The sequence below is a fragment of the Cnephaeus nilssonii genome (genome assembly GCF_951640355.1).
Source record: "Cnephaeus nilssonii genome assembly, chromosome: 21".
Lineage (NCBI taxonomy): Eukaryota > Metazoa > Chordata > Mammalia > Chiroptera > Vespertilionidae > Cnephaeus > Cnephaeus nilssonii.
The window spans coordinates 28,084,313-28,097,386 of record NC_137092.1 but is presented as its reverse complement, the minus strand read 5'-3'; the positions used below and the strand labels follow the sequence as shown (position 1 = coordinate 28,097,386).

Genomic DNA, 13,074 nt, shown 5'->3' with positions numbered 1-13,074 from the left:
AATTAAATCCAATGAAAGTAGCTTCTGTGTTTAATGTGAATTGACTTATGTTTATCTCACCAAAGACTTCAGAGCAGAGTGACATAAATGATAAATTCTGAATTGAGTTGTAAGTTTTTTGTGAAAAGTATATGTTAATTGAAGTATGGGTTTTGTTTGTGATTTAAGAGCTTAGGGGCAAGATTGGTGAGTTGGAACTACGTCTACAAGGACAAGAAAAAGAAATGAAAGGCCAAGTGAATAAATGGCAAGAACTACAGCTCCAACTGGAGAAAGCAAAGGTGGAATTAAATGAAAAGGAGAAAGTTTTGAATAAAAGTAGGGATGAACTAGTGAGAACGACAGCACAGTACGACCAAGCCTCTGCAAAGGTACGTGACTGCTCATGAGTTACTGAAAAATCTCCACTTTTTATGCAATTATTTGGGAAACACACTTTACACTTAAATTATGAAATAAATGATAAAATGGACCTTATTAATAAATTCCAGGCAATATCGATGCCCTTGAACTAGTAAGTTCTTTTAGAGTTGGGTATATCAGGGCTCAGTTCTGGATTGCCTGTTTTCCCAGCTGAGGGACTTGAGCTAGTCACTTCTCTCTTACATCTCAGAGGATGAAGAATAAGATTATGTATACACAATACCTGCCACAGTTCCTGGCCCATATAAGAGACTTAAAAGAAATGGAGCTTTGAATGACATTTAGGAATTATGATAGAATGTAATTGAACTACTCTTGGGATCCAGTACCCATTTACTCCTAAAGCTCCAATTAAGGCCTGTTATTTGAGGGTTGCTTTTTTTTTTTTGTGGTGGTGTGTTGGGGGAATTTGTTGCTTTGGCTCCAACCTATCTCTCTAGTCTTCTGTTTTTTCTGTTATTCATTCATTCACTCACTCATTTGACAAGTATTTATAGACTGCCTACCTATGTCAGCCATTGTTCTAGACTTGGGGATGGAGCAGTGAGAAATTAGACAAAAATCATTGTCCTGTGGAGCTTCATCCTAATGGATGTATCCTTAATATAGAAATCACAGGTAGTGTGTTGTATGGGGACGAGTGTAGAGAAAAATGAATTATCTCCTAGAACCACCGGCCTTATTTGATGTCTCCTGGACGTAATCTTTATCTGGGCCCAGTGTCTTTCTGCTTCGCATACTCGCCTCTTGGAATACTCTTGACATGCTCCTCTTTTCATCCTTTTATCTCGCCCCACTTTTATGTAATTTTACGTGTTTTCTCTACATATATTTAGAACCATATCTGACAGTGTTATAATTTTTGCTTCAGCCCTAGCGGGTTTGGTTCAGTGGATAGAGTGCCGGCAGTCAGACTGAATGAAGAGTCTCGGGTTAGATTCCGGTCAAGGGCACATACCTTGTTTGTAGGCTCCATCCCTGGCCTGGTCACAAGGATGTTTATGTCATAGGGATGTTTCTCTCTCTGTCTTCCCCCATTCCCGTCCACTCTCCAACAACAACAAAAAATTATTGGGTGAGGATTAACAAAAAAAATTTGTTTTTCCCTTCAACTGTCAAATAACTTAGAAAACTAAAGAGAAGGGGAGCCTTTTATATATACCAATAGTGTTGCTTCCCTTCCTCTTCTTTTCTGGTTCCTTTCACATGTCCTTTCATCATTTCCTTTTTGTTTAGACAACTTTTTAAAACAATTTTTTTAATGTTGGTCTGTTGGCTATGGGTTGTTTTACTCTGCCTTTCTCTGAGGATGTCTTGGTTTCCTCCTCATTCCTAGAAAATACAGCCTCAGGGTATAGGATTCTGGGTTGACTGAATTATTTTCTTTCAGCACCAACATGTTTTTCCCTTGGGTCCCAAGGGCCCCAATCAATCAGTCTTCTCTCCTTTTAGAGCATTCTTTTTTTTCTTTTTCTTTTTTTAAATATATTTTATTAATTTTTTTACAGAGAGGAAGGGAGAGGGAGAGTTAGAAACATCGATGAGAGAGAAACATCGATCACCTGTCTCGTGCACACCACCTACTGGGGATGTGCCCGCAACCAAGGAATCGAACCTGGGACCCTTCAGTCCACAGGCCGACGCTCTATCCACTGAGCCAAACCAGTCAAGGCTAGAGCATTCTTAGGTCTGTTTTACTAAACAGGGTTTTTAGTTGTTCTTGAAGGGAAAAATAGGGAAGTGTACATCTGTTCTGTCTTCTTGGAAGTGGTAGTCCAGGTTCATTTTTAGATATTCTCCGAGTGCAGGACCTGGCACAGAGAAATTCTTGATAAATATTGATTAGATCTATGAAGGTAAAGTGGAGGGTCAATGGGACCATAGCCTGCTTTGATCCTTATATGTATTCTCTTTGTGCAGTCTGAGTTGGTTTTTTAAGTTAGAAAGACTTGGATTTGAGTTCTGGCCCTGCGACATCTCAATTGTATTGCTTTTGGAGCTATTTAGTTAACTTCTGAGCCTCAGTTGTCTAATCAATAAAATGGTGTTAAAAATGCCTGTGTCATAGGATTGTTGTTCTTATTGAAGTAATTTTCATAAAGGCTTTAGCATAGTACTTGGCACATGTGAGTTATATTAATATTCGTAATGATTTTTGTTATATGGAGTTCTTTGTCAATTAAGCTCATTTTCAGTTGCATTTCTGCCAGCTCAGGCCTTCACATATGTAAGAATTACACTTACCCTTTCACATTATGTGCTGTTGATTTTCGTGTAATAAGATCACTGAATCCTTGTTCCATATGACACATCTGATATAGTGACTTCTACCAGGTCATGATTGAAATATTTGACTGGACAGTGCTGAATGCTGAGAACACAGCTCTGGCTTTCTTTCTATTAGTCGTCCCTCCAGGTTAAGACTTGTTTGTTCCGTGTTTCCTGGATTCCATTTTCCCGTGAGCTACAATCCACCTGACTGAAAATTTAGTCTACCTCTCTCCGCCTTGCCTTTAAGGACAATATAACCTTGTCAGATATGTTGCTGAAATCAAATTATGCATTGTTTATGCTCTCCCCTGAATCTAACCTTAGAATTACCTATTAAATAAAATGGAGCTAATTAACCAAGTTCAATACCATGTTCTTTAGTTTTAGTGAACATATGCTGTTTCTGGTATGCTTCTTTTCCAAGTTTTTGTGAACCGTGTGGCATATAAAGCTGTTGAAATCACATAGAAACAAAGTGTTGGGGCTCACAGCAAACCCGGAGTTGAGCACCCACATTTTAGAGATGAAACACAGGCCCAGAGCGGTGAGTGCTAGTTTCATGTGCTGCATATTTTCATGGACTTGAGCTCTGGACACTATTTTAGAATATTATGGAACATTCATGACATCTAGTGGTAAGCTACTCTTACATGGATTGTGCATGAGAATGCCATTTAAAAATTTTTACATAAAATATAAATATCTACTGAAAGCTCTTTTCTAAGGTATTGCTTCTAGTAATAAATTATTGCTTCTGAGAAACTTTAATGGAATGAGTTGCAGATTGAAGGAGGGCCAGCAGAGGGCGCCAAGGGTTCAGTCCTCTACAATGCCTGCCAAGTGTGGGGGGTTTTCCCATGATTGTCAACCATCAACATTTTGGACCATGTGGGCAATGATTTTTATCTGAATTGTTTACTCCTGTATCTCCAGTATCTGGCACGGTGCTTAACATATAGTAGGTTTGCAATAAGTATTAAATTCATATTATAAATAATTTCTATAATACTTTTTCTTGGGGATTAAAAAATTCAAGAACAGTTAGGATAATGACAAAGGTGTCTTAAGGTCCAAGGCAATGTATTAATTTTTTAAAAATATATTTTCATTGATTTCAGAGAAGAAGGGAAAGGGATAGAATGATGAGAGAGAATCATTGATGGGTGCCTCCTGCATGCCCCACACTGGGGATCAAGTCTACAGCTGGGCATGTGCTCTGACCAGGAATGGAACTGTGACCTCCTGGTTCGTAGGCCATAGTGTAAATGAGAAGTATTAAATGGTCTAAGGCTTTACATCCTTGCTACTATTTCCCAAACATAAATTTTATCTGTTCTAAAATAATTATAGTGCTTTTGGTATATGGCTAATAGTTTGAAACCCAACTTTTTATGAAATATAAATGTCAAAGCATAATGTTAAACTTGAACCAGAACTTGGTTCTAATTTTTTTAAAGTTCAAAATATTCTTTCCTTGAATAGTTTTGTATTGCACATTTTTATTTGTTGTTAGTGTACTGCATTGGAACAAAAACTGAAAAAATTGACTGAAGATTTGAGTTGTCAGCGACAAAATGCAGAAAGTGCCAGATGTTCTCTGGAACAGAAACTCAAAGAAAAAGAGAAGGAGTTTCAAGAGGTAAGGTAAATAGATTCATTAGGAGTTTATCAGGATGTCACAGTTCACTCATTAGAAAAGAGCCATTTGTCATTGTTGGGTGTTCTACTAGGGAAATGCTCTGGGCGGGGGGGAGGGGGGGGGGCGGGGGGAGGTCACTGTATTTTCCTTCAGTTTTTTCAGCCAGTTTTTGATCAGAGAAGGAACTCAGTAGTTAGAATGTTCTTTTTTATCCATATTTTCCGATTAGTTTGAGATTATTATTCTGAGTAGGAAAGGGTCATATTTCTTCTTTCAAACACTCTCCATTGTGAAAGAAATTGAATTACAATCTCTGGCTGTTTGTAAAGCTTGTGGGTTGGCAAATACATTAGAACAGTAGCTGATGAAGTGGGCAAAGGCTTTGGCAGGCAGGTTATAGCTGAGGATGCCCTTCTGTAAGTACAGCTGCCAATGTGAGGCGAGTTAGCCGGGAAGTGTGTGTGTCATACAGATTGAGGGTCTGTCTGCAGACTTCCAATAGGAGTGACTGCAGACTGGAGCTCACCTTGGTCAGACACCGCCTCATACATTCGTTAAACTGTTTATCCCTTTATTGTTTTTCTCACCAGAACTACTGTATACAGCAGGCATGATATACCCAGAAGGAAGTAATTCTGCCTCCTGGGGAAATTATAACCAATTGTGTATTTAAATTTTTTTTAAATTTAATTTTTAAAACAATATATTTTTATTGATTTCCGAGAGGAAGGAAGAGGGAGAGAGAGAAACATCAGTGATGAGAGACAATCATTGATTGTTGCCTCCTGCATGCCCCCTACTGAGGATGAAAGAGAATCATTGATTGGCTGCCTCCTGCACGCCCCCTACTGGGGATCAAGCCCGAAACCCCAGGCATGTGCCCTTGACCGGAACCAAACCTGGAACTCTTTAGTCCACAGGCCAACACTATCCACTGAGCCAAACCAGCCAGGGCTAATTTAATGTTTTCATTTCAGTTGACATTTAGTATTCTATTAGTTTCAGGTGTACAGCATAGTGGTAAGACATTTGTAAAACTTACACAGTGATCCCCCCGATAAAACAAGTATTTAAATATTGTGTCTATTATTTATTGACCAGATAAGATACCAGGTGCTTTGCTAGTTCTGGGTGAACGGGATGATTAAGATCATGGATTTTATAGTATCGAACGGTGGTTTTCAACCAGGGGTGATTATTTTCCCCTTCCCAGGGGATATTTAGCAATATCTAGCAACATTTTTTATTGTCACAACTGGGGTGGGGGATTTGGGGTTCACTACCTGCATTTAGTGGCTAGGGGCCAGGCCTGCTGGTAAACACCCTGTAATTTGAGACAGTCCCTTAGATTAAGCATTGTCCCCAGCCCAGAATATGAGTAATGCCAAAGCTGGCAATCCTCGTGCAGTAGTGGGGTGATAGGGAAACCCCCCCCCCAAAAAAAAAACAACAAAAAAAAACACACAAGCACACATACATATAAAAAAGTGACTTGCAAATGTTACTCTAGTATCTTTACCTGGTTATCCAAGTTCATTGGTGACATACACTTTGTGTCATTCTTAATTATAAGTGGTGTGTGGTATTTCAAATTTTAAACCCCATTTTTGAGTGCCTTTGATTGCTCAGCTCTCCTCTCTTTTGCCCCTGATGATTGATTTAAGAGTGGGGAAGAGGTGGACACAGGCTAGCTTCCATGTGGTCAACTGGCTCCTTCCTGGGACCTCGGAGACCTGGATTTGAATACCAGGACCAGTGCTCCGGCTGATTATGTTCATCATCAAGTGGATGGTCCTCTAGGCTCCCTGTTGTGTCTGGCATTTCCTGTGGGGTGTCTGTGTCACCCTGGTATCTGCCTGGGAACCATCAGCAGTGTGACGCGTGTGTCTTTTGCTTTTCAGGAGCTGTGCCGTCAACAGCGCTCCTTCCAAACACTGGACCAAGAGTGCACTCAGATGAAAGCCAAACTCACGCAGGAGCTGCAGCAGGCCAAGAATGCTCACAACATCCTGCAGGCTGAGCTGGACAAAGTAGGCGCTCCTTCCTCTCTCCTTTTCCTCGTGCCTGGTATTTCTGTGCCGCAGCTGACATAGGCTACTTGGAAGGAAAAAATGCTCTATCCTCGCTTTCCTTTTCAAACAGGAGAGCAAACGGACCCTGTCTGGGTCTGGATTCTCTCATTTAGAGAAGAGGACAGTGAATGAGGAGGGGTTCTTAGATCTGAAAGTCTTAAGAGCTCTGATATTCTGTTTCTTAGTCATGTCACTGGGTTCCCGTCCCAAGTAATTTATGCCCTCAAATTGACAAAGCACTGAAAATTACAATCTGTTTACTTACTTAACACTCACTTCAAAAATGATGTCCAGTATTGTGGCTTTGCGTTTCATCTGTGTGGTGAAGGCTCCCATATTTATATCTCCGGCCTGGACATCTGTTCTGAACTTGAGACTCATGGGTTTGTATCTGACATTGCCACTCGCATTTCTAACACATCTTACTTGTTAATAATGGAACTCCAGTAAATACCTCATCCCAGTAAATATCAATTCTGATATTCACATTGCTCAGGCCTAAAGCTTCCTGTTATCTTCACGTCTTCATTTTCTCTCACACCTCAGTGTCATCCATTAAAACTCTGCCAACACTACTTTTATTTATTTACATGTACACACGTGTGTATTTGTATATATCAGTGTATATGTGTGTGCATATGTATATTTCTGTGCATAATTGTATGTGTATGTGAGTATGCATCATAGAGTGCATTTAAACTTTTGTGTTAAAACACAAAATCTATATAGAATAAAATTTTGATAAGTCATTATCAGGCGTGCTCTCTTATAAGCATTATCTGTGTTGGGATAGAATATTATCAGCCACCCCAGAAATCCTCCATGTACTACTTACCCCTCTGCTTAGAAGAAACCTGACTTTACAAAGTCTGTCTGTAGTTTATATTGAATATGACTGCTTTTACCATTTCCGGTGCTGGTCTAAGACGACATCGTCTCCCTCCTGGGTTACTGTTCCAGACTCCTAACTGTCTCCGTGCCCCACACTTCTTCCTCAGTCTGTCCACAACCAGCGGCCAGAGTGAGTCTGTTAACCTGATGTCACCCTGCTCAGAGCTCCTCAGTCTCTCAGAGTGAGGGTCTTGGCCAATATGGATGGATCAATTCTTTTATTCGGTGACTTTCTTCTTATTGGAGAAGAAATTAACATTAAGGAAATAAAGAACAGGAAACTGAACCTTGACCTTATTTTCTCTTTGTAGGTCACATCAGTAAAGAACCAGCTAGAAAACAAATTGGAAGAGTTTAAGCAGAATGCCTGCCGAACCGAGCAGTCGTTACAGGCAAGTCAGAGCAAGGAGAATGAGCTGAGGAGGAGATGTGAGGTGAGTGAGAAGCAGAGATGAGTGTTTGACAACTTCCGTTCAGGATGTGCTGGGAATTGCTACACCAATTTTCAGTAGCTTATCATGATCATTTCATTGTCTATTTTATTTGCCAGAAGTATGACAATGTATTTTGTATATATCCTATGACATCGAACATAGTGCTTTCCCCCCCCATTCTATCTCTATATATAAAAGCCTAAGGGACTGAACGACCAGTCGACCGGTCACTATGATGTGCACTGACCACCAAGGGGCAGACACTCAACACAGGAGCTGCCCCCTGGTGGTCAGTGCACTCCCACAGCAGAAGCACCACTTAGCTGATCCAATGGGCACCAGACACCAGGCTCAAGTGCGAGCCTCTCCCGCCTCTATGGCAGTGCTACCCAGCAGTGGTGGTAGTCCCGGAATGGTGGTGGGGGCAGGCACAGCGGGGCCAGGATGAGCGGGAGTGATGCGGCACCTAGCCTGGGCTTGGGCTCCTCCCTGGCCGCCTGCCGCTTCGCGTACTACTATATCCCTCAGGGGATGTCGGACTGCCAGTTTCGGCCTGATCAAACTGGCAGTCCGACATCCCCCGAGGGGTCCCAGGTTGCCAGAGGGTGCAGACCAGACTGAGGGACCCCACCGGTGCATGAATCCGTGCACTGGGCCTCTAGTTCTGATATAATTACTAATATGCATGTAGCAATTACAGGAAAACTTGACTTGTACTAAGGACATGTACTACTCTTTTTTTAAAAAAAAAATGTTTTAGACCATTTGGGAGGTAGAAAAATAGAAGAAAATGAGGGGTTTTCTAAATGGCAAGAAACAAAATTGGGGAAGGGGTAAATTGAAATCCCTTTTCCAAGGGTTGGCTTTTGAATCATCAAATATTAAAAACCTGGTGGAAAGTCAATGATTTAAATGAGCCAGAGTAATGACAGATGAAGAGTTTCTAGATTTCAAGTTCTTGTGAAAATATCAAGTAATTGTAAATTATGTTACTCTGGCTTCAAAAGTCAGCCTTAGGCTCAGTGTTGAGCATGGTTGTCAGTGTTTTCATAGATTCGTGCTTTTGTGCACAATGCTGGGTGATATCCCCAGTGGTGTGAGTATAGAACTACCCTGACATTGCTTCTACTGATAGGGTTTTCTCCATACTTACTTAATTTGGCTTCTCCCTGAATTTACTTAGTGGCCTGGAGTTTATTTTAAAGGGCTTAATGAAGAGCCATTTAGGGGCGCTAATTAGCTTGAGACAATTTGAATAGTGACATAAATCAGTGTGGCATTATTACAAAGAAGCACAGCAGAAGTTTCTCCCCCATCAAATGTCACAGTAAAGAAATTGTTCCACTCATCCTTTAAATATTTTGCAGTCACTTACTAGATTGTAAAGATTCTCTCTTTGAAATTCTCTGTAAAGAGCAGTCATTTATGCAGGTGAGTAGAGTCGAAAGGTTTTTATCCCCCAGCTTTGGAGAGAGAACATGGTTGTAAAATCTGAGCATCTGTCAGCACAGGAGCATGCAGCTGCCTCAGAAGGGTAATACGGCTGGAGACAGGCGGCCCCAGTTCCAGCCACTGGAGTGGAAGGAAGCTTCGTATCAGATGATGGTTTCAACAGCGAACGTTTTCAAATGGAAGTGTTTTGTTTCAGCAAAACAAATGTTTGCCTTTTGGCCACTGGGGACCAACCAGCAGATGCTTCTGCTAACATTTCCACAGGCAGACTGGCACCGAACTCTTCCCTCTGTGAGGTTCCCTTTCAGCCAGGAACTCTCCCACGACGCTGGTGGAAGCGTTTTGTAAAAGCAGTCATCTGGTTAAGAGGCCACAAACACTTTTAAAACAGTCTCCTTGGCCGAGGCGCAGTAGTGGGCTAGGCGTTGTCTTGCAGGTGTTTCTGAAGACTTGGGTGAGCCCACAGGGTCTGGTGTGCCAGCTGAGGAGCTCTCCTATATACTGTGAACTCGCCTATACTGAGCTATCTGCCCACCGTGTTGCACTAATATTTCATCGATCTCTGGGTCCAGTGAGGGCAGTTGTGTGCAAGGGCCTAGCACAGGGCCAGGGAGTTTATTTAGTGTCTGTCTTCATTTATGTGTGTGTCTTCATTTGAAGATGATAAGAACTCACATTGAGCTGGCTCTTGCATTTTGAATTGGGATTGGTATCAGAAAAGTGATTTAGCTACTTAGAGCAGTGTATAACTTAATGGTATAATTTTGGCAGCTTTAGTGTGAGCGAGAGCTGAAATTGCATTGCTTTTCTGCCACCTACTTGCTGAATGACCTTGAGACAGTGACTTTCCTCTTCTGAGTCTGACTTTATTCATGTGCATATAGGGACAAATAATACCCCTTCCTTTTCAAAGCTTCATCAATGATTAAATTAAACCCTGCCCAGTACATAAGTGCTCAGTAAATTATTGCAGTCCACCTGCTCATCGCTTTGGTCTTCACAACTGTTATGACCTGTTTGCTGTCACCAATAGGCACAGAAAGCGATGAGCCACGGGACAGTGCATTTGAGATTTTACACATTTAAAATTTGCCTGTTCTATTCTATCACTGTGGGTCTCTTTCTGTATCTAATTATAAGTAAGTACTAACAAGTTTAGCACGCCGATAGGTTTTGGATGCCGAAATAATGTGACAGTTGTACTGAAATTTTCCTTGTTCGTGTTTAGCAAACTAATATGCCACTCACAATGAGAAATCATCAGTAATGGAAACGTGATTTAATGGTCCAATCAAGGGTAAAGTTAACGTTTAGTATCAAAGTGAATGGAGAGTTCAGATACACTGCTCATCCAGCATTGGCTGCCAGCCCCATAGCATTGGGTTAGGCCATCATGTACCATCATTTGACAGCCAAGGTAGGGGGAACACTTGCTTGGGGACCTTTCTGAGCATGGGGTCTATATTGCACCAGATCCTCTAAGGGGCTTGTTCTGGCAGACAGGAATGATGAGGTGGAAGGGAAAAACACATCCTTTGCATCCTTCCCTTGTTCATGATACAGACTTCGCCCCAGCAGGGGATGTATTAAGCATCAGTCATGGATGGGATCATGAAATAGTGCACAGTAACTGAAATTTGTTTTGTCTGGCCCTAGGAAAGGATGCTTCCCTTGCTGCTCCTAAACCGAAGTTGATTTGGGTGGAATAGCTTGCTAAGCTCAGATGCTGGCTTGTGTTTATAGGGATTTTTGTTGCATTTATTCAGACTCGTGCCCAGTTTTGCACATCATGTCAGGATGCAGGAGATGCCTAGGAGAATGTATCCTTGTATGCTTAACTCGTTGTTGATAATGAGCTACCCAATCAAGTCTTAAGTGGCTGTAGCCTTGCAGAAAACTAATTGCTGATGGATAGCAGTCTTCAGCTCCATTTTCAGATGTTCATTTTCTAAATTCTGGCTTTTAAAAATTCTTGGGTTGGTCTTAGCCATAGCATTACAAGCCTGCTGGGTCCCAGGATTGGCTGAACATTTTTTTGTTAGAAACAAATATTTACGGAGCTAATGCCAGAATAGAGAAAGACATGGTAATCTTGGCATTTCACTTACAATTCCTGTAAATGTCTCCAGTTACGGACAGAGGCTGTGGAGATCAGCAGACATGTAAACATAAGTTGTCCCCCTCCCTCTCTGGGATGCCCCCAGCTTTAGCTTTGCACATGGTGTCTTCTCAGTTTTCTTGTCACCTCCAGATGTAGATGCCATTTAATTTGATTGGTTTTTTTAGGGCAAGAAAATATTTTATAGGTTGTAAATAAAAATGCTGCGTCAACCCAGGAGGGTGGGTAAATGCTAGTTCCTCTCTTACCTTGAACTCATTCAGCTGATCTTAGCACTGATCACACACATCTGGCTGCTGTTAGATTTTGGGAAGAAATATTAATGATGTCCCATTCACTTGTTAAGGTTCTTTAAGGTATTTTTCCTTTCCCATTTGTGATAACTTTTGATGATGATTATCCTGTGTTTGAAGAACAAACAAGTGATTATAGTGCCTACAATTTAATGATGTTAGTTTAAGTCAATAACACTTAACATTTTAAATATGTGTGTGTGTATATATATATATATATATATATATGTGTGTGTGTGTGTGTGTGTGTGTATATATATATGTGTGTGTGTGTGTGTGTGTGTATATATATATATATATATATATATATATATATTGATTAATTTTAGCGAAGAAGTGAGAGGGAAAGAGAGAGAGAAACATTGATGAGATGAGAAACATTGATCTGCTGCCTCCTGCATGCCCCCTACTGGGAGATCCAGCCTGCAACCTGGGCATTGATTGCCCTGATCGGCAATCGAACTGGCAACCTCTCGGTACATGGGATGATGCTTGATCAACTGAGCCACACTGGCTAGGGCACACTGTTGTATCTTAATGATCATTTTTTGTATGAATGTCAGCCTCAGTCTTGAGAGTTGGAGCGGTCCTTTAGTTCTGATTGATGTCTTAATTTGCCAGCAAGGAAGGGAGGCAGGATTAGGACAAAGACAGGAGTTTAACTACAATGGGTTCTGTCTTATCTTGATGATGAAATGAGCATATATATATATATGAACACAGCAGCTGCCAGCAAGTTTTCAAGTACTTTCTCCTAGCCAGATTCCCCCTCTTCTTGAATTTGGCTTTGCTACCTCGGTACCCATCTGCTGGTAGTAACCAGACTGATAATTGAAGGCAGCTTTCCAACACAACACTGCCAGGGCCATCTGTTTTCTAACGTGCAGTAGGGTTTTGGAGGCTGGGTCTTAATTGTTTCTTTAAGATTCAGAATTTTCTCCTACTACTCAGAGGGGTTATTTTTTAAGTGTTGTTTTTTTGTGTGTGTGTTTTTAAGTTAGCCTTATGAATCCCGCCCCCCCCGCCCCCCAAGGATGTGAGACCCTTAATTCTGTCAGTATATGCCAATTCTTTGTAGTCCAGAGGGTGGCATATCATATAAGCTGAGATACTTAACAGCTAAAAAAATCATTGAAGGTGGAAAAACAGGTTGAGGAAGTAGAGGATTTATGATACTGTGTGTCTTATATGGTTAATAAGCAATAGTACTTTTCTTTGGCATACATATATTGCTTGGTTTTAAGATTCCTCCCCTCCCCCAAATATGTCTCCTTAGATAATACAATGGGGCTACATCTGCATCTCTGCTACTTTATTTACATTTCAGTACATGGATACTTCATTTAATCAGGTGCCCAAAGAATCTATTTTTACTGGGAAAGCTCAGTTTCCTCCATCTAGAATGAATTCTTCCTTTTGTGCTCCAGCCCGATTTCCCATAGTACTCGCCACCTCTCTTTAGCAGTTAGCACATCCCCAT

At 41.1% G+C, this 13,074-nt stretch overlaps 1 protein-coding gene across 5 annotated transcripts in view; it reads left to right on the top strand.

Annotated features, from left to right (window-relative positions):
- Nucleotides 1-13,074, top strand: part of CENPF (centromere protein F) — a 52,947-nt gene that overhangs the window by 9,722 nt on the left and 30,151 nt on the right. For 4 of the 5 annotated variants that reach the window (XM_079761348.1, XM_079761350.1, XM_079761351.1 and 1 more), the window contains exons 7-10: nucleotides 169-371; nucleotides 4,208-4,333; nucleotides 6,235-6,363; nucleotides 7,608-7,730. In XM_079761348.1, the coding sequence (XP_079617474.1) occupies nucleotides 169-371; nucleotides 4,208-4,333; nucleotides 6,235-6,363; nucleotides 7,608-7,730 (581 nt within the window). The remainder of the gene's footprint in view (nucleotides 1-168; nucleotides 372-4,207; nucleotides 4,334-6,234; nucleotides 6,364-7,607; nucleotides 7,731-13,074) is intronic. The other variant, XM_079761352.1, reaches the window with a different exon arrangement.